Here is a 21,647-nt window from a genome sequence, read left to right on the forward strand (position 1 = left end):
TACATGTTTCTCTATAAGAAAACTTTGATTTGAGTATTCAATTTCTGAAAAGTTATGTCGGGTGAATTTTGTGTGGGGTGAACTCAGATGACAAAAGGATGAAATTGGTATTTCAAATGATTTGTAGGGGTAAAAGATTAAATGTAGGGGTATATGGTATAATGGCCCATTGTTAATCCTAAATAAGGTAATTAGAGAAGAAATTAGAGAATGAACTAAGACAATTAGTAAGCCCAACCATCTTAGGTCCAAACCTAAAAAAAAAAAAAAGTGAATTACCATGTTTAGTGAGGACAAAAGAGTAAATGGGACAATCACCTATATCCCCTGTATATACCTAATTATCAAATAAAAAAAATCAGAATTCCAAAATTTCGCTCACCCTACTCTTCCGTGGTTCTCTCATCCATCCTTTCACCATAAAAAAAACCCTCATCCTCACCAATTCCTCTAAATTCCTTGATCAAATACCACATGCAAGAAATTAAAGTTAGGTAATTCATTCTAAGATTGAGGAGGCTGAGATAATGAAGATTCAAGGAGTATTATGGAGAGAAGAGTGAAGAAGAAATTAGGGCTTCAAGGAATTTAGAAGATCTCGGAAAGCTAGAGATTTAAGGAGAATCATGAGCAATGGAAGTAGGAGTAGCATCATCAAAGAAGATTAGAGGTGGATTTCCTCTTTTCCCTCGTTCACTCATGCATAAACTTATATTTATAATTTTGTGATCATGGGTTTAAAATTAGAAGAGGAAAACATTAGATTCATGATGCATGCATAATAGATTTTGGAATAAAAATGTTTCATGTTTAGATTGTGTAAACTAATTTAATTAATCATAAGTGAATGATAATAATGTTTAATTTCATTATTGATTTCTGTTTTTATGAGATTAGTTGAATTGGAATGTCGAATTTCAAATTGAATGTGATAGTTTGTAGATTTTGGTTGTTTGGTATGCTTATACATTTAAGGGTTAATAGGTCTTTACCCTGTAATATAGGTCATTTCTGGATTCCCCAGTAAAATATTTTTTTTTTTTTTTTTTAAGAAATTTTCATTTTTGTTTGGCCTATTAAGGGGTTAAATCAAAACAAAAATATTTTACAGGGGTAAATCAAAAAAATATTTTAGGAAAACCAGAAATGACCTATATTACAGGGGGTGAAGACCTGTTAACCCTACATTTAATTTGGTACTCCTGAACCGTTTTGCCTGAAAATCTGTTTTTAACAATCAAAATCACTTAGAAAATGAGGGAATTAGCTATCAATGTCTTCATAAAAATTATAGTCTTAGATGTTAGTTATCCACTAGTAAATCAGAACATTAATTTTTCAAAAGTAAACATTTTATGTTACATTGGGATATTCCTTCAAAAAAAATGTTACATTGGGATATTCATATTATTTATTTTTCAATTTAGGGAACTTAACAAATGGTTTTTATTAATAATTTTCATAAAAATATTATTGAAATATTTAATGTAATACACTGAATAACTTAATTGATTTAAAATAGTAAATATTATATATTCCTTAAAGTGTCAGTCAATAGAAAAAAATGCCTAAAGGATATTATTAAAAAGTTATTTATGTAGTTTGTGAACTTTTTAGCACAATGTATTTTGATTAAAATTCATTAAGTCGTTATATTATCTTATAAAATTAACTATGTATTTACTACCTAGTGAAAAAAATTAATTATATTATAGGGTTAAATATGTTTAAGGTCCCTACAAATATAAGAGCTTCCAATTTATACCTATTGAAATTGTATTATATATTTTTACTCCCCGACGTTTCTACTGTTTGCAAGATTGATCCCTATGATATTGACTAGACTAATGGAACAATGACGTGAACACACCATGTGCACCACATTAAAGAACATACTTCGCAGAATTCTTTTTATTATATTCGTTTAATGTGATCCAAATGGTGCGTCGACGTCACGTTTTAACCCTATAAGATAATTTGTTTTTCTTCACTAGGTAGTAAATAAATAGTTAATTTTATTAGATAATATAACCTCGATGAATTATAATCAAAATACATTGTGCTAAAAAGTTGACAAACTACATTTTGTGTGTTAATTGGAAAGAAATAACTTTCTAGTAATATCCTTTAGGAATTTTCCTATTGACTGGTACAGTGGTACTTTAAGGAATATATCATATTTACTATTTTAAATCAATTAAATTATTCAGTGTATTACATTAAATTTTTTATGAAAATTATTAATAAAAACCATTTGTTATGCCATATTTTAATAATAAAGAAAAATTCCATAAATTGAAAAAAATAATTAAAATACAAGTGAAACATTAATTGTTTACTTTGAAAAACTAATGTTTTGATTAAATATTAAGTAATAAATATATTATATTATATTTTTGATAATTAAATAATAAATATGTATTTTTTTTTAGAGAAAAATTTGAAGTGCTGGAAAATAGTCAAATTTTATTTTAGGAATTTTAATAATAATTGTATTCTATTATATTATATTATATATATGACAATCAAATCTTTATCTTTTGATTAGGGGAGCTATAAAATAATTATTTTTATATGTAAAGAGGGAGGAGTAAGAATATTGTGAAAAACAATACTATCTAAGATCTTTGTAGATACACTCCAAGCATTTTGTATTGTTTTGCTCCATATGCTTGTCCACAAAGTGTTTCCAATGCACTTGCCATCCCAAGTAATATACCAGTTATAAATCTGCATAGAGTAGTCATGAAAAGTGAGTGCATACGGAGCAAGTTCAGTTGAGCCAATTGTACGACAAATAAAAGCTTGAGTTATTATATATGTGCCAATGATGAAATATAGCAGGCCCTGCCACTATCCAAATCTTCTTGCTTCCATCATTTGGCACATATATAATAACTCAAGCTTTTATTTACAACTGGCTCAACTGACCTTGCTGCATATGCACTCACTTGTCATGACTACTCTATGCAGATTTATAACTGGTATATTGCTTGGGATGGCAAGTGCATTGGAAACACTTTGTGGACAAGTATATGGAGCAAAACAATACAAAATGCTTGGAGTGTATCTACAAAGATCTTAGATAGTATTGTTTTTCAAAACAATCTTACTCCTCCTTCTTTACATATTTACAACACCAATTTTAGAGGCATTTGGACAAAAAGAAATTGCATAAGTGGGAGGAACGATTGCACTTTGGGCAATAGGTCCTACTTTTGCAATGTGTGTCTCATTCACTTGCCAAACATTCTTGCAAGCACAAAGCAAGAACGTGATTAATACTTATTTAGCTGAGTTTTCTTTTGCTGCTTCTTTCGTGGTCGTTGTGGCTTGCCAAACTACAGATTTCCATAGTTTGTGGTGCTTTTATTTTCTTTCTTTCTTTCGTTCTGTTTTTTAGGGTTTTGGCCTAGCCCCCCTCTTGTAATTAATTTTCGCTTTTTTTTATTAAAATCTTTTGATTTTGGCGGCATAGGTTGGAGGTTTCGCGGAGTGTCAACTTAGTTGGGATGTCGTTGTTTCCTTTTGATATTTGTCCTGACTCCTGGCATACCTTAAAACAATTATATTAATTATTATCTACTCTCCGCTAGGGTTACTAGCAGGAGTGTCGTTCTCCAACCTTTAACTTGATTCATGCTTCCATTGTGGTAATCAAGACCAAACATTAATCAATTGAGTGCTACCTTTTTCAATTGGTGGCTTACAATTAAATTCTTGGAATCCAACCCAATTGAGTAACCGTTCTGTCATTGATTAATGAAATCTTGCTTCTCGTACGTGTTGTTATTTGGAGGTTGTGATTTCCATTTGGTGCATTTTCATACAATTCTCCACCGTGATTCATTTTACCACACATAACCTTCACGTGCCTTTGCTAGGCTTACGCTTCTAATCATCTTCTTCCTTCTTTCCACCCTTTCTCCACCCGGCCCATGGCTATTCCAGCTGCTGACGTGCCTTTCGAATGGCAGGCAGAGCTTTCAGCCACATCGGCCTTCTCATCATCCGTGCAGTTTCATAACTATTCCACACCTGCGATCACAAAAGTATCATTCGCAGATAAGGATTTTTCGAAACAGACTGAACCAAGTACAAATGAAGGTTACTTTTGCGTAGGCTTTGAGTTGCTCAGTAACGACAATTGATGAGCTGTTACCAGTTCCAATCATCAAAGGTGATTCTCTCAGTATTAAGATTACACGGGCAAATATGAAAAGGGAATTGATGAATGTAAGCGGCTCCTACATGGCAGTCTAGTTATGAGTAAGGGAGATAAGTTGTATACTACCGAAGATTTATATTTGAAACTCTCGGAACTGTGGAAACACTCGGGACAATGGAAATTGGTATCATTTGGGAGAGGTTTTTATGAATTTAAGTTCTCCACTTTAGAGGATATGCGCAATGCTTGGCTCTAGGTAATATTGGAGGGAAAAGACAATGCACAAGATAGCCGGAGCGATTGGAACTCCTTTGATCATTGATTCCACAAATTAATACCATCGTGGTGGGCACTATGTGAGGATTCTCGTTGACATAGATCTTTCTAAATGTAACTCCGATCGAAAACCTTACAAGAAAAACATATTTGAATAATGAAACAATCAACATGGTTGAATTTTAGTAGATGGTGCATCATTAAATGTAACTCGAGCAAGTCCAAAATCACATATCAATAGTTTGTAATGAACGTTAGCAAGAATATTTTATGGTTACAAATCACAATCAAAGGCATTAGATACAAGGGGAAAAAAATTAAATACATGAGTTTACTATCATTGTCTAAAATAGTAAAAGAACCGGTCATATTTTTCCATAATTACATATGTAAGTTAGAATCGATTTAATGGACAATCGATTCATAATTGATTTGTTGTCTCTAAATCGATTCTAACCGGAGCACACCCTTGTAGCTTTTACGTCATATCTAAATGGATTCTCCATTAAAAGAATTCGAGACTTAAAATTTCTAAGTTTTCACCCTTAAATCGATTCTAACTGAAATAGGGTTGTGAGTTCTAGGCTATCTATGTTGCAATCTGATGTACATCATGTAATTAAGGCAAATAATGATCTTACTCTAGACCACCACAAATATTTCCTCTACCAACTTCTTCGAGGCCTCAAATTTATACATAAAGATATGCTTATAATCGATTCCTTCACTATATTAGATAATGATATTAAACTCGTGTACTTCGATTTTTTTCCCTTACAGATAATGTGTTTCATTGCGATTTGAAGCCAAAAAATATTCTTGGTAATGTTGATTGCAAACTGAAGATACGTGATTTTGGACATGCTCAAGTTTCTTTTAATGATGCTTCTTCTATTGATATTCCAAATAAATTCATAAGGAGGAATGACTTAAATTCAAAGGCGAAGTGTTCGGCATGTGAGGTAGGTAGTCACAACTCTCAGAAATTTAACACTATAAGGTTTATGGTCAAATTTTATTTTTCCAATTTACTTATATAGAGTGTCCGTGCAAATTACATTTCTACAACTTGCATTGTTTCTTTACTGTTGAATGGTCTATGTCATTTATACACTGAGGCAAAGTGCTTGGTCATGTGAGCCTTTGAAGCCTACCTTGATTTTATTTGAAATTTATCCTTTTTGCAAACCAAATTGAGACGGTAGGTTTAGATCCTTTTTGTTCAGGTGACAAAACTGCGTATGAAGCCTAGTGACTTTTAGGAATTGAGCCAAAATGTATATTTGAGTTAGGCAATGTAGAGTGTTACTAAACAATAAGTTTGAGATTGCTATTGGAATTTGCAACCAACTAAGTTTGGGGTGGGGTGTTGGGTATTTGTATTGGCTGCATTATTGTTAAAACAAATATCCTTGTTTGTGTTGTTGGAACCAATGTTCCAACATGTGTTTAGGCATCTCTGTAAGATGTTGGATACGATGTTCAGTGTGCCTGGGTTCAAGCCTATTTGTACACGCGCCCTTTATTGTTTAAGGAAACAATATTTCCTTATCTTATTGACCAAGCAACGCACATATCTTTACAGAATCAGCTGTGGAATATTTCTAAAGTAGTATTTATATTTTAGGAAATATTTGTTATTGGTTGGGAGATTCCTAAAGATGACCCGACATTTTAGGACTTTCCATATTTTTTTATGATTCATGTTTTGCAAATTAACTGAACCTATCTGCTTTGTGCTGAAGCCCAACTAAAGTATTTAGCCCAAGCTGCTTCAGTATATAAGGGAGACTTCAAGACCTAATTGATTATTCAAGCCATCATTCTAAAAAGTTTAGATTTTTAGAGTTTTAAGTCTACATGTGCTCTACTCTTGTATCGTTTATGATGCAAGTTTAGAACCTTTAGTGTGATCCTTTCTTGTATCGTTTGTGATACATGCTTAGGACTGTGTGTTGAGTTTGATACTCTTGTGTACTACACCGAAGTTGTGAAACAAGGTGCTAGTTGTTTTGTTTGAAGGTAACTTCAACTTTTGTGTTTGTGTTTGAGGTCTGATAGGTCACAGGGGTTGTGACTGACCAAAGGATATTGAGATGGGATCTCAAATCGAGGAGTTCCTAGGTTGAAGTTTATACGGGTAGGTTCTCGGTCTTTAGTGTAAACGAAGAGTTTGTTGAGAGTTATAGAATAAGGACTACACTAGTGGATTTCCTTCTTGGGTTGGCAGCCCCCAGAGTAGGTGTGTTTGTCACCGAACTAGGTCAACAAACTTATTGTGTCTTTTACTTTCCTGCCATTTATTTTCTTGTTTTTATTTCTGTTTACACTATGATGTTGGAACATTAATCGAAACATCGCAAACGTTGAAACATCTTACATAACATATTAAAACAAGTATGCTAGAATTTCATGGGGGTGCTAGAGAACAAAGAAAAGAACGAAAAGAACTTTATCATGAACAATATGCCAAAAATGGGGTATTTTAAAAAAGAGAAAATAGAATGAAAAGGGGACAAAACATTGAAAATCCGAGTAACTTCAAACTCGATTGTCCCAATTGTTACAAGTATTATCTAGTACCTTCACAATAATTGTTGTTCCAAAGGTGAATGATGGATTGAATTTTGTGCTTTCACTTCCGTATGAGTGCTTAACTCAAATTTTGTGTAGCCTACTTATCCAAATATTATCTCACCTTCGCCTAAGCCCAGTTATAACCCTGAAAGTCCTCAAAGTGTGAAATGACATTGATTTTGATTGACGTTTAGAAACTTTTCAAGCGTATGGTAATATGTAGATTTTCACGTTGATTGAGTGAACCCTTATTAAATTGTTGTGTGGAGTTGTGTATTGGTGGATGCAAACAAGTCAAACTTGCTCAATTTTAGCTAGTCGGAAAATGAACTTTTTGGGTACTATCACTTGATCAGGTAACTGTTATTTTACTTTCGATTGTCAATGTTGCAAATGAATTCCTTGAGGACAAGGAATGATTCAAGTTTGGAGTTGTGATGACATGTTGTCATTACGTAATTTTTAAGACTTATTATGATAATTTTATAGAGTTTAGGAGCAATGTAAAGGGTCCAGAGGTGTTAAAAAGCAAGGAAAAAAAAACAAAAGAGCTTAAAGTAACAAAACGCGGCACGATTGGTATAATTGTGACGCAATTTTATTGGCAAGGAGGCATGTTTTTCAATTTCTTAAAATGTGACGCGAATTCTAGAAACGTGTCACGATTGAAGAAGGATTTGGAAGGATTCTAGGTTTTAATTGAATCGTGACACGGTTGGACATAGGCGCGGCGTGATTTTTCACTCATAAAATATTTCCTATTTAAACAGAAGTCAGATCAAGAAACAAGGGTTACGATTTTGGAGAGTAAAAGTGCGATTTTATGACCTGAAGACTGCTGGAAGGGCGATTTCATCATCCTCAGTTCATGTATGTTTTAATTATTTCATATTATGCTATTTGTAAACTTGATTATGAGTAGCTAAATCTCTTAGAGATTAGGTCAGAGATTATTCCTTGTAATCCTAATTGAACCATGTTGCTGTGAAACTCTATTTATTGTGAATGACAATCTAGTTTTTATTCAATTCGATTGTTCTTAATGATTTTTATATCCTGATCAAATATAAACATGATTTAGTGAGAACGAATGACTACTGACCATAGCTTTCGACTTAGACCTAATTGAATTGTTCTAATAAACATGGTTAGTCTAGGAAATGGATAATCGTTTGTTAGTGATATTAGGTTAATCTGCTTAAAACCTTCAAAGATTATTAGACCACCTAAGGAATTAGGGGTTGTAGTTTAAGAAGAGGGTCCTAACTCAAGGGATTGATTATGACTATTTTGTTAACTATCATGGAACTAGATAATCATTCATAAGAATAGGGGCAATATACCAATTAGAGGAATATCGATGATTCGAAAGACCCGATCTCATCTCTCTCCATATTTTCTTAATCAATCTTTAATTTTCAGCTGTTACTTTTATGCAAACAAACAAATCAATTACCTAGTGGCAAATCAAAATAACCTTTATACATCCTATTTAATAACGTAGTAGAATTGTTGAGATTAAAAATAGTCCTTGTAGGAACGATATTTTACTACTTCGATAGTTTTTGATACACTTGCCAATTGTCTATCAGTAGGACAGAGTCAATTAGAATAGTATATTTTTGGTATTTTTAAATTTTTAATTTTTTTTGGTATTTTTTAATTTTAGAAAACATACAAATAAAAATGCGGAAAAATAAATGACAGAAAAATAAAGATAGATAAAAATAAAAAATTTAAATTGCTTAGTCGAAAATATCAACAATCCCCGGCAACAGCGCTAAAAACTTGATGGTCGGATATGACAAGTGTACCAAATCGTTTACCAAGTAATCAATTAATAAGCAGAGTATCGTATCCACAGGGATTGTCATTTCGTCCAAACAATTTGCGTTACTTATTTTTGTAAGTTTGACGATATAAAAGTTAAGGGTTAGAGAGTTGCAATTTTTATTTGTTTGCAACAGAGCAAGTTTACCTGTTTTGGTTGCAGAAAAGTAAGTGGAGGTTAGTTTTCTTCGAATCCCCCTCTGTTTATATTGTTGGATATTAAATAGCAGTACTGTCGCATTTATTTATCTTAGGTAGACTATAAATGAGATGAGGTTGTTGGGACGTTTCTAATCTAGTCAATCCTTAAGTTGCACCTGATGATTGCACTGTGATCCTAACCTACGGGGTCTTACTCTCCTAGTTGATTATAGGTTTATCCCTCAGATGGTTAACTGCACCTGCTGATCGCACGATGATCCTTACGTGCGGGGTCTTGCTAATTCAAAGGTAATTGAAACATAAAATTAAATTGGCATTCCAGTTTTTTCCAAGGCAATGAAGGCCAAGGTTCCATTTGTTCAGCACATCTATGAATCTTAGGACACTCATAGCACACCCTCTCCCCACTCTTAGTAGATCTACAAACGGGAAGCCCTATCTCATCTACCTTACCAAGGGTTTTGATAGAATGGTTTGATCTAGGTTTATTCCCCGTAGACGTTTGTTTCCTTAATTACTAACCAGTTATATCCTAGGTTCAGCAGTCTTAGTAATGTCACCTTCTAAGTACTTACTATTAGGGTCAACTCTATTTCGGTATCTTTTTCTAGTTACTAACTAATTACTTCCTAAACATATAATTACTAGTATAATGCTATAAATATCAAGATATAAGCAGCAAGATAGTAATAACAATGTTAGGTCCTGTCACAACCTAAGTACCTAATCTAGGGTTACGCTACTTTGAAATAAATGACTAAATCAAGAAACTTAATAACGAACAAAAAATAAATAAAATAAACAACATTAAATTAAATAAATATCCAACAAAAATAAATAGAGATTCATCTTATAACTCTAACCTAAAAAGATTTAATTATACATTGTAACTAAAAACAAATTACTAAAAATAAAAACATACCCTAGAAAATCAAAGAGAAGATAGAAACTCTCCCGAAGCTCCAAAGGTGCCTTCCTCTTGAACTTCCACAATTCTGAACGAGAAATTTGGAATGGTGAAAGCTAGTATTTATAGTGAGAGTTTCTAACTGGGTTTGAGCTAAACACGCGGGCTAAACTTGCAAAAATGCATAAAATTACGCATGCTCCCTTGGCATTTTCAAATGCCTAAGGCGCATGAGCAATGCCCAAGACGTATCAAGCATGCCCAAGGCGCATGCAAGATGTCTAAGGCGCATGGCATGTGCCCAAGGTGCATGCTTTTGTTGCTTTGGCCCAGTTTCTTCGATTTTCGTCGTTTTTAGGTCTTCGTCTTCAAATAACTTGCCTCGGAACATGGGAAAAGAATTCCTCCCTGTGTAAAGTCTATTGGGGCCTTTTGAATCTTCATTCTTGGTCTTCCCAAATTCTTGACAATTATTCAGATGTTCTTGATTTGCTGATTTGCATGATTTTTCCGTGAATTACTTCAAAAACCCCCTAAAATTCCTATGTTTCGGGAAAATTAGAATTACAAACTCAAATATAGAAAACATTACAAAAGTCCCGAAATCACAGGCAATCGTTCTAATACTCCTCGTTTTTGCTGCTAAAACCTACTGAAAATGACTGAAAAACATGCTAAGAATAATGTAAGATGACCTGTCATCAGCAGCTTCATGATGAAATGGCAGGGGGATTTTGTGCTTTGGAACATGTCTTAATACCCTCAGAACTGCTTTCCAATCTAGTCTTAGAACTCTTCTTTTTCTTCTTGGGCCTTCCCCATTTGGAACGAGTAGCCTTCACTGTGGTATCCTGCAGATACTTAGCAACACAAGGGATGGAATACAAAACTTGAGAAGAATCATCATAATCATCGTCCTCTATGTCCCCCCAGAATATCTTCATCACTTGTACACTTTTTATAATTTTTGCGTTAGGGATACAAGGTGGGGAACTGACAACATTTCTCTTATCTAAACTAAGAAAATATGCGGAAGATGTACGAGGGGTTGCCAAGGTTGAAGATGAAGACACAACAAATGTTGACTTTTCAGCCCATCAACTGGATCCAAAGCATCCGGGATAGACTCAAAGTTAACATCGGGGAATGACAGTCTCCCGACAATTTTACCCTGATCAATAGAATGAGAAAGATATGTGGGGAATAACAGCCTCCCAGATCCCTCTTCCTCTTGTTCGTTATGGTTATGACAACCAGTTTCTAAGGTACCACTACCCTTAAAAGTGGTGTTAATAGCCATACCAACAGTCTCTAAAGGAACCTCCTATGTACCCGACTGATTAGCAGCCAACTACCCTTCAGAGGTAACATTGAAGGTCTCATCTGCCAAGGTATCCTCCCCATGGGGAATCACCTCAACTGAGCTAAGCAGATCGAAAGAATTGTTCAAGGTGATGCCTGCATCCTCAACACCACTCTGATTATCAATTTGCAGAATATGTGTTGCTATTACCATGTCCTCTTCAAGTTGTTCCAGATGTTGTTCAAGTCCTTCTACAATAGGACTCTGTTGTAAAACAATGTCAGTCGGAATATTAATAAGCTCTTTAGTTTGAGGAACCTCCACTTAGACCTACTCTTGAGATTTTTCCCATCTGAGTGAACCATCTTATGCTTATCATGTGTTAGAGTGTGCCTTTTCTGCTGTAACTCAGAACCTACTGCAGTGCTATTGGTACTAATTTTCGTACATTGCATTATTGTGTGACCCAAAACCTTACAATTGTGATAAAAGGCATGTTTTCTTTCATATTCAACAGACACCGAAAAAAGCGTAACCATCACGTTCCACTAACACCGAATCAAATCGTTTCCCGGACATGTTAACATCCACCAAGATGCGAGCAAAATGCCCAAAGACCCTGGATTGTGATTACATTCAACATAAAGATTAAATGAACTTGAAGCATAACATTAAGATTTACAAGTCCACATATTTATTTAATAAATTGAACCGATATAATAACAATCAAAATCATCAACACAAGATATAACAAATACTCGCATTATCATTAATTGCCAAATCAAAAATATATCATTCACCATCACCAAACATCACATGATACACATAGTCATGCACACATCTTCACATAATCATTCACGACTCTCACATAGACTCATGTATATGTTATGTTCTAAACAAGACTCTATATGCATATTGTACCAAGTTTTGGATGTCGGAGTTATGTTTCCGATTAACCCCTCTACGTATTCTCCACATATCTGGATACCATGGAATTATGTTACCAAATTAATCCAAATCTATATTAAATGTTCTAGTTCACAGACTTATTAGCCATGCTATGCAAACTGGTTGTAACTCATGGGTAGGATATATTTTTCCCTATTATTAGCTCTGCTACTGTTTGTAACACTTCTGCTATCTAATGAAGTTGTTTGAATTTAAAAAAAAAAAAAAAAAAAAAAACTAACTTACTATATCTCCAATAAACATGGTAAAGTTGTCTATGGTTTTACACTCAAAATTACCTCTTCAAATATTCTTACAACTGAATTGTGGGAAATTCTTTTTGGCTTTTAACTTGTTCAATTCAAACACCTGCAACATATGTTAATCGAATTTGATCGAGAAGACAACATGTATTAATTAACTCTGATTTCAAGATGACAGTGGATTTGATTCGTTGAAGCTATACCAATATTTCTTATATGCAATATATACTTGCAGACAACCTTTACATTCTCTAGACTCATAATATAAACCTTGGATTACATCCTATCAACCGTGACACAAATAAATGTGAATACATTTTCATCTATAATGACTTTGTGTGACATCAATTAGTTTAAATTGATAATACAATTTCGTTATGTAGTAAAAGAACTAATGGAAACAATCCGCTAGTCAAGGGCAACGAAAGTGCATAGAAATCACGGGTGAGATCAAGTGAATCTTCTTAATTCGTATTTCGTACGTAGTACGACTTTGACAATAATTTTTGTTTTGAAATGACCTTGACTATAATTTAAAGGTTTAAATGTGTCATTGGTCCCTGCACTTTCATCAGATTTTGGCATTGGTCCCTGCACTTTTTTTTGTTTGGCATTGGTCCCTGCACTTTTTTTTGTTTGGCATTGGTCCCTGCACTTTGTAAAAATATTGGTATTGGTCCCTCTGTTAACTTTCTGTTAAAAAAAAAAAAAACAACCAACAGAGTGCCACGTGGCCCAATCATTTCACGCCACGTGGCACCAATATCAATATTTTTACAAAGTGCAGGGACCAATACCAATATTTTTACAAAGTGCAGGGACCAACACCAATAGTTTTGCGTTTTTTTTTAACAGAAAGTTAATAGAGGGACCAATACCAATATTTTTACAAAGTGCAGGGACCAATTCCAAACAAAAAAAAATGTAGGGACCAACGCCAAAATCTGATGAAAGTGCCAGGACTAAAGACATATTTAAACCTAATTTAAATGGTTATAGTAACAAATACATTCGTTAAGGATTCTAAAATAAATTGATTGATAAATTTTGCATAAAAAAGTTACTTTTTGTTATTTTTAATACGTTGAATGCATAATTTTTAATAAATATTTAGTTTAAACTTTTAAAGAAACGTCGTAAAAACACTTATTAACATTTCCTTAATTTAAAACACAACAAGCATAAATTTAAAAACGTTGAGTAAAAAATAAAGTCATTGCAAAAACTAAGCTGATCGAAATTAAAATTACGAAAAAATGACTTTGGGAATTTTTTTTACAATATTCTACACCTTTCTACACAATTTCATTAAAAAATAAAAAAATAAACTTAAAAATAGGGACCAAAAGTAGTGATTGAAAATTTTATAGGGACTAAAAGTTGAAGGAAAATTTTAGAGGGACTAAAACGAAAAGGTGATAAATTTATAGGAACCAAAACCATATTTAACCCAAAATTAAAACCAAAAAATTAAGATCATAAAAAATGAGAGTATGGAAAAGAGTCGTTCTAAAATAATACTTCATTCGTCCTTATATATAAGTATTCATTTCACACAAAAATTGTCCCTAAATATAAATCATTTTTTTAAATTACAGGATGCATTTATTATTATTTTTCCTTAATCATACCTTTAATTAATACTATTAACTTGTTTTTAAATATGAAAAGTGAATTTTTTTTTTGGTGGTTGGAATTCGAACCTAAGACTTTGCATATATTATGCATTGTTCATACCAACTGAGTTAAGTTCACGAGGACATGAAAACTGAAATTAAACACACATACAAACAAATGTTAATTTAGTAGTAGGCTAAATTACTCTGATGGTCCTTTAAATTATTTAATTATAAGAAATTGGTCATTTAATTTTTTTTGTACCACTCAGATCCTCAAAGTTAATTAATTGTAAATTGTAATAAGATGATCCTATAAATATTTTTTATAACACTTAGGTCCTTTAAGGTTTAAAATCCCCCAAATTATTACGAGTAAATAATTTAAAAAGGACCTCATTGATATAGAAAAAACTTAAAAAAAAAAAAACAAAATTAGCCAACTTAAAGAACTTAAACGTGCAAAAAAAAATTAAACAACCAATCTATTACATTAAGCAACTTAAAGAATCTCTGATTTACTCTTTAATAATATTAACAAATAAAATAGACAAATCATTGCATTAACAATTTTTTTTTTAAGAAAAAAACAAAAGGAATTTATATATAGGCCAGAAGGGAGGGAGTGGGAAAATATCATTTCTTTATCAAAAAACTTAAATTTCTTGTTAAATTATAGCCTTTACATCATCCGCAATTACTTTACCCACCTAGGGCCACGAGATTATTCCAAAAGTGGACCCCAATTTCAATGACAGACAGACAGATATACCCAAAAAAACACCATTAAATTAAATTTTAATTTTTTGTCAAGATAATAAAATAATACTTTTTTTTAAAGAAAGAGATAATAAAATAATACTCCCTCCGGTCTTATTTACAAGAGAAAATTGACTTTTTAAATACATTGAATAATATATGTAACTAATCAAGAACATAAATCAAATACATAAATTATTCAATGTATCTAAAAAGTAAATTGTTTTTTGTAAATAAGATCACATGAAGCACTTAATTACTAGTATTATGTAAAAAAAAACGCGTTTGTAATAAAAATAAAACTTAGTGTACACTATTACACTCTCTTTTCCCATAACATAAACATTTTCTACCCAAACCCAAAGGCCAAATCTGTGTTCTGATATTTTCTCTCCAAAATCCATAAGCCTTAGATGGGTTACCTCAATTTTTCTTGCAAAGCTGAATCTTCAATCTCAACTTCAAATTCTGTAACATCATCATCAAAACCGAACAAAGAGAACAAAGAAAAAACCATCAAGATCCAACAGTTTCAATACAGTGACCTTGAAGCTGCAACAAACAATTTCTCAGACAACAAACTTCTTGGCAAAGGAAGTCATGGTTATGTCTACAAAGCAATTGTTCGTGGTAAACCTGTAGCAGTAAAAAGACCATCAAGACCCATTTCATCTTCTGAAATCACCAATGAAGTTGATAATGAAATCGATATTTTGTCGAAAATTCATAGTCCCAGGTTGGTTAATCTTGTTGGTTTCACCAATGATTCTAAAGATAGGCTTTTGGTTGTTGAGTTTATGTGTAATGGTACACTTTTTGATGTTCTTCATTCTTCTTCAAGAAATCTTAACTGGGGTAGAAGAATTCGTTTGGCTTTGCAAACTGCTAAGGCTATTGATATTCTTCATTCATCAAACCCACCTGTTATTCATAGAGATATTAAATCTGCTAATGTTCTTATTGATCAGAATTATAATGCTAGATTAGGTGATTTTGGTTTAGCACTTAGAGGTTTTGATAGGGTGAGGTCAACTCCACCTGCTGGTACTATGGGCTATCTTGATCCTTGTTATGTTACACCTGATAATTTGAGTACTAAGATTGATGTTTTTAGTTTTGGGATTTTGTTGTTGGAGATTATTAGTGGAAGAAAAGCTATTGATGTTGCTTATTCACCTCCTTCTGTTGTGGATTGGGCTATTCCACTTATTAAGAAAGGGAAAGTTTTTGCTGTTTATGATCCTAGAATACCACCTCCTAAGGATCTTGTTGTGAGGAAACAATTGGCTTTGATTGCGGCGAAATGTGTTAGGTCTTGTAGGGAGAGAAGGCCGTCGATGAATGAGGTTGTTAATTGGCTTAGTGGGTTGTGTAAATTGGTTCCGAATCATTCGTGGAATGGTTTTAATAACCCTTGTATGATGGTTGAAACCGTTGGACGTCCGGTTGAACCGAGGAACGGACATGTCAATAGTTCGAGGTTTGTGGAAGATGGGAATTTTGATGGTTTGGATGCTAGATTGTCGAAGTCTGCGTTGAGATATTCGAGGAGAGTGCATTCGGATTTGGGGTTCAGTAGTAACTTGATGGACCTTATGGCTACGACTGAGGAAGCGGAATTTGTAAGAGACGGTGTTGTTGAACATAGTTCTAAATCAGTTGAACAAGTTTCTAGTTCAAGATTTGGAAGTGGAAGATATTTTGCAAAAGGGAAGAATCTATACAGGCCTTGTGGTACTGATAAGGATGCTTTTGGTTTGAGTAAAGTTCAGATTGTTGGGGAGAGATCTTCAAAACAGCATGAGATTTCTGAATCAACTTTGAATTCTCTTGCAACTGAGGCTATCTAGTTATTTTCATAAACGTTTTGATTGGAGTGATGCTTAGTCTTGTAACACCGACAAATCAGATTGAAGGCGTGTCTTGTGTCTGACACTGACACAACACCGACATATGTGGTTACATTCAATTATTCAATTTTTTAAAACTTATGTCAACATGTCGGTGTCGTGTCCGTGTTTCATAACTTGTAAGCTTTCCTTGCTTGCAAATTATACTTGTGTAGATTTGGTGTTAGTTCATTGATTGTGGATTTGAGAATTGACATGTTCATTTAACTGTAAGTATTTGGATTTGGATTGAAGGGTACATAACTTATGTTCCCTTAAAACTGTTCAAAAATCTTTGTCAAAGGTTTTGTTTTCCCTATTCTTCCTGTCAATAACCAATGTATGATTTAGGAACATATAGTAATGTTATCTTACACAAACATGAAGCTGCTGCTGAAAATTGTAAAAACCTTTCAATTGCTTCATAATTTAATAACTTGGTTGTATCTAGCTCAATTAAAATTTCAATTGAATTGCACTGATGTTGTCTAATCCTTTTTTTTTTTATTCTTTTTTCATTCATCTCAGTTTCTTTTATCAAGTGTTGGACCAGTTTGGATTGACTTATTTGAACTTATCTACTGACATAAGTTTTGTGAGACTGTTTGGGAGACTTTATGAAAATAGCTTATGACAATTTTCATAAGTTTTTTTCAAATGATTTTCATTAGTCCAGTATAGCTTATAAAAACCACTTATAGCACATAGAAGAACAATTTATCGTTATTTTATCTTTAGCTATTAAAGTAGCTTATGCAAGCTTATACATATGCGCTTATCATGATAAGCGTTTGTGCTACAAGCTGAAAATAAGCTATTTATCAAACAGTCCCTTAGTATTGTTAGTAATTTAGTATCATGCTTGGATATGGTCGAGCTCTTAAATCCAAATTCTGTTTTTTTTTTTCTTCTTCCAATTATATTTTAATCTTTGCTACAAGCATCCTTCTCTTAAAAAATAAAACCTACATGAATATACGTGTCTATTTTTGTAACAAACTAAAAAATATTAGGGCTTTTGTTTGATATCTTTTTCTAAAATTGACTTATGTTTCACTGAAGGTTGAAGCACGCTGTCTTACATCCCACCCTACACTCGTAATCCCATTGACTGTTAATAAACAGATCTTTTTTATTCATACTAGGTGACGACATTGCTCGTATTTATGGTCTTGATGAAGTACTGGCACGTGAATTAGTCAAATTTAAAGAGAGTATTGAAGGCATTGCTTTGAATTTGGAATCCAAAGATGTTGGTGTTGTACTAATGGGTGATGGTTTGCTGATATAAGAGGGAAGTTCGGTAAAAGCAACAGGAAGAATTGCTCAGATACCGGTAAGTGAGGGTTATCTGGGTTGTGTTGTAAATGCCCTAGCTAAACCTATCGATGCTCAAATACCCGTAATTCCGAGTTTATAAACTATAAGTTAGCTTAATGGTCTTGCAAAATAGACCCTATATACAACTTTTAGAGAGTTTCATGTGATTGTTATACAAAATTGATTACAATAAGAATAAAAAAACTACAAATCAAGCAAATTGAAGCTTGTTTCAAGTCAAATTTTGAATTTATACTTGTTTAACTATATGCTCAATTGAATATTATCTAATACTTTGATTATTTCTTCATTATTGTAAGTTTTTTTATGTTTTTAACGACAAAATGTTGGTAGTCATGTTGAGTGCTGATTAAACCTTACTCATTTAAGTATTTGTTTGAATGAATGGTTGCAAATTACGGTTTGCTTAAAATCATGCAAAAAATCACTTTAACGTAGAAGCTTCAATTCGCAGTCTCTTCAAATAACGGCAAATTTATATCGAATAGTGTGCAGATGTGCTTTTGCATCATTAAACGCCACTCCAAATAGGCACAGTTGTGAAAGGAATAGAGACATCCCTTCATTAACAAATGTGTTACCTTCAAAAGAAATGTTTCAATGTTCCATAGATTTTGTTTCCCTGTTGACTCTAAAGTAAACACTAATTCAATCAATTAACAATATTTCAATCAAGCAACTTTAAGCCACAGGTTAAGTTTGATTTCAGAAAATTATGGCGTAGATTAATATGTCAGATTGCTCTATGATATTTTTTTTTATATATATAAAACAAAGAGGCGATGGCAAAAAATTGCTGGAACCATTTCCATTTTCGTAGTGTCTAATGGACCCACCCCACTACCCAATAACAAAGTTTTGATTCGTCATTTTGTGGTCATTAGTTTAACAATTTGTATTATAACTAAATTATAACTGTTTATGTAATTCAAACAGCTACAGATAAGGTTTGGCACAAGTGGCAGATAGCTAAGTCTCTCTAGATGGGAGGGGGTAAAGTCCACTTCACTGATATCTTTTTAGGGATATCTATGTTGTGGAATAGGAAATATCTTTTACATGATTCACCATCTTTATTTTGGTAGTGACATGATTCACCATCTTCTAAAAAAAATATTAATATGTCCTTGTGAGTTTAGCTCAGTTGATAAGAATAATGTATAATATATGCAAGATCATGGTTCAAACCCCGATCATAAAAAAAATTAATATGTACGCATTGTTCTCACATTAATATGCAAGACTCTCAAAATTTTGTGTTTTTATTTTGGTCCCCAAGATTGTTTTCACATTTTGGTCTCTCAGGTTAACTGTGTCGGTCTAGTAGTATTTTGCAAATCTTTTTTTGAAAATGAATCATGATTTTAGTCATCAAAGTTGGATGGGATAATTTGGTTCTCAAAATTTACAAATTAGCCTTCAAATGGAAAATTGACAATCAATTTAATCCATTTCTTAATCAATTTTATCAAATTTTGATAAATGTAGATCGTAAAATAAGAGACTCATTCAACATTAAAACATACTTATGAAAGAGAAATTATATTTGAACAACCATTTTTGATAACTTTTGTGACATATTTCTCTCTCGTACTCATATTATCTTTTTACTTTATCTTTCTATTGCTTTTGTTTTTGTGCTAATACCTCATTTCCTTTGTAAAATTTTGGTTGTAACAAAAGTTGTCACATATATGGATGTTCAAATAATACAACTCCTTATAAAAATATAACCCAATTGTGCATATCTTAACTAATGTCAAAAATATGTCAACTCAATACTTTTGATCATAATACATCAAATAGAGAATGAGAGAGAGCGACAGTGAGCTTGAGAGAGAGGACGGGCTGCGGTTCCTCCGTGAGCAGGCCTACCGGTACTCCCTTTCGCCGGTTTAGAGATCACATAGGGGGGGGGGGGGGGAGGGGGCCAGGCTGGGTGCCACCAAATTAGGGTGATGAGGATGATTGGCTTGTTGTGAGTCCAAGGAGGAGGAAAGCGCGGCGACAGGCAGATCGAAGAATGGAATGGCAGATGGAGGACAAGCGGTTTAGATAGGGGAATTTTGTTGACAGGCGACAGACTAGGTTTAGGGGTTCACATGAGGTTTTCGGCGGAAGCAATGCGGATTACTATCAGGATAGGGTTGCTGATCAATACTATGAGGATTCAGATAGGGATTGGGAAGACTGTGAGGACAAGAGACGCGGTAGGGGCAGTCGAAGGAGCGACACATGATTTCATTCAGATGCACAGGGAAGGAATCGTAGAGGTGTTGAAAGAGGTGCACCTGCTCCGGCTGCACAGGGAAGGACAAGGCATAAAGAGCGCAGCGGAGCACATGCTGCTATTTGCGATTTGGAAAACAGAAGTGCGGATGTCATAGGTGCCCCTGCTATACGTGGAAGGGAAACAGTCAACAACGGTGCAGATAACGCAATTCAATCTCGTAGATTTGTTACTTTCTACTTTACTAATTTTCCGTCGTACTTATCGAATTTTTATTTACAGAAAGGGTTAGAGGTTTGTGGCATGTTAGAAAAAGTGGTTGTTCCGGCTAGGCATAATGTGGATGGGGAAGTATATGGATTTGTGAGATATTCGAACGTTCGTGATGTTTGTAAACTGTTGAAAGTTGTTAATTCTGTCTGTTTTGGAAACATCAATATAGTAGCTAAGGTTGCTAGGTTTGATAAGGCGGCGGCGAGAGAGGTTGAGAAGGGTTGCGTAGGTGGAGGAGGCGCCATTGAGGTGAGCAAGGAGAAGGTGAAAGTCGGTGAATGGGGATTAACGAGCGTTGGGGAGGGGGTCGTGAAAGTGGTAAGGGGTTCAAAGGTGGTGTCCGAGGGAGGTAAGGATGTCACGGTGGGGAGTATGAAGGGCAGTGTCAAGGGAGATGGTAAAGGAGTTTGTAGCGAGAAAGTGGTTAAAGAGAGAGAGGGAGCGATGGTAAAGGTAACAAACACGGTGGAGGATGTTAGGGTAGGTGATGTTTTGGTAAGAGTGCATAAGAGAAAGCCTTACCACAATGAGATTGTTAGTGGAAAGAAAGGTACTTATATTGGCGCTTGCGGTTATATTACTAACAATATGGGGCAGCATTCAATCCAAAAAATTGGTCCGTAAGTATAAGTCTCGTGAAGAGGACATTCAATGGGCTTGTAAAGGGGTGGCGGCTTATCAAACCAAAGCAATTTTCATAAGTTTTTTTCAAATGATTTTCATTAGTTCTCTAGTATAGCTTATAAAAACCACTTATAGCACATAGAAGAACAATTTAACGTTATTTTATCTTTAGCTATTAAAATAGCTTATGCAAGCTTATACATACGTGCTTATCATGATAAAAGCTGAAAATAAGCTATTTATCAAACAGGCCCCTAGTATTGTTAGTAATTTAGTATCATGCTTGGATATGATTGAGCTCTTGAATCATCTAACAATAGCATTTGTAAATCCAAATTCTGTTTTTTTTCTTTTTCTTTTTCTTCTTCCAATTATATTTTAATCTTTGCTACAAGCATCCTTCTCTTAAAAAATAAAACCTACATGAATATACGTGTCTATTTTTGTAACAAACTATAAAATATTAGGACTTTTGTTTGAT

At 33.6% G+C, this 21,647-nt stretch overlaps 1 protein-coding gene and 1 long non-coding RNA gene across 2 annotated transcripts; both read left to right on the forward strand.

Annotated features, from left to right (window-relative positions):
- The first annotated feature begins 358 nt into the window (after positions 1-358).
- Positions 359-4,654, forward strand: LOC112421208 (uncharacterized). Its single transcript, XR_003011380.2, has 2 exons — positions 359-670; positions 3,479-4,654. It is a non-coding gene; the product is annotated as an uncharacterized lncRNA (long non-coding RNA).
- Positions 4,655-15,124: 10,470 nt separating this feature from the next.
- Positions 15,125-17,148, forward strand: LOC25492002 (serine/threonine-protein kinase-like protein At3g51990). Its single transcript, XM_013600055.3, has one exon. It carries the CDS (start codon positions 15,223-15,225, stop codon positions 16,657-16,659), a length of 1,437 nt encoding a protein of 478 aa, XP_013455509.1. The 5' UTR covers positions 15,125-15,222; the 3' UTR covers positions 16,660-17,148.
- Positions 17,149-21,647: the final 4,499 nt, after the last annotated feature.

This window comes from Medicago truncatula, chromosome 4 (genome assembly GCF_003473485.1).
Source record: "Medicago truncatula cultivar Jemalong A17 chromosome 4, MtrunA17r5.0-ANR, whole genome shotgun sequence".
In the NCBI taxonomy this organism is placed as follows: Eukaryota; Viridiplantae; Streptophyta; class Magnoliopsida; order Fabales; family Fabaceae; genus Medicago; species Medicago truncatula.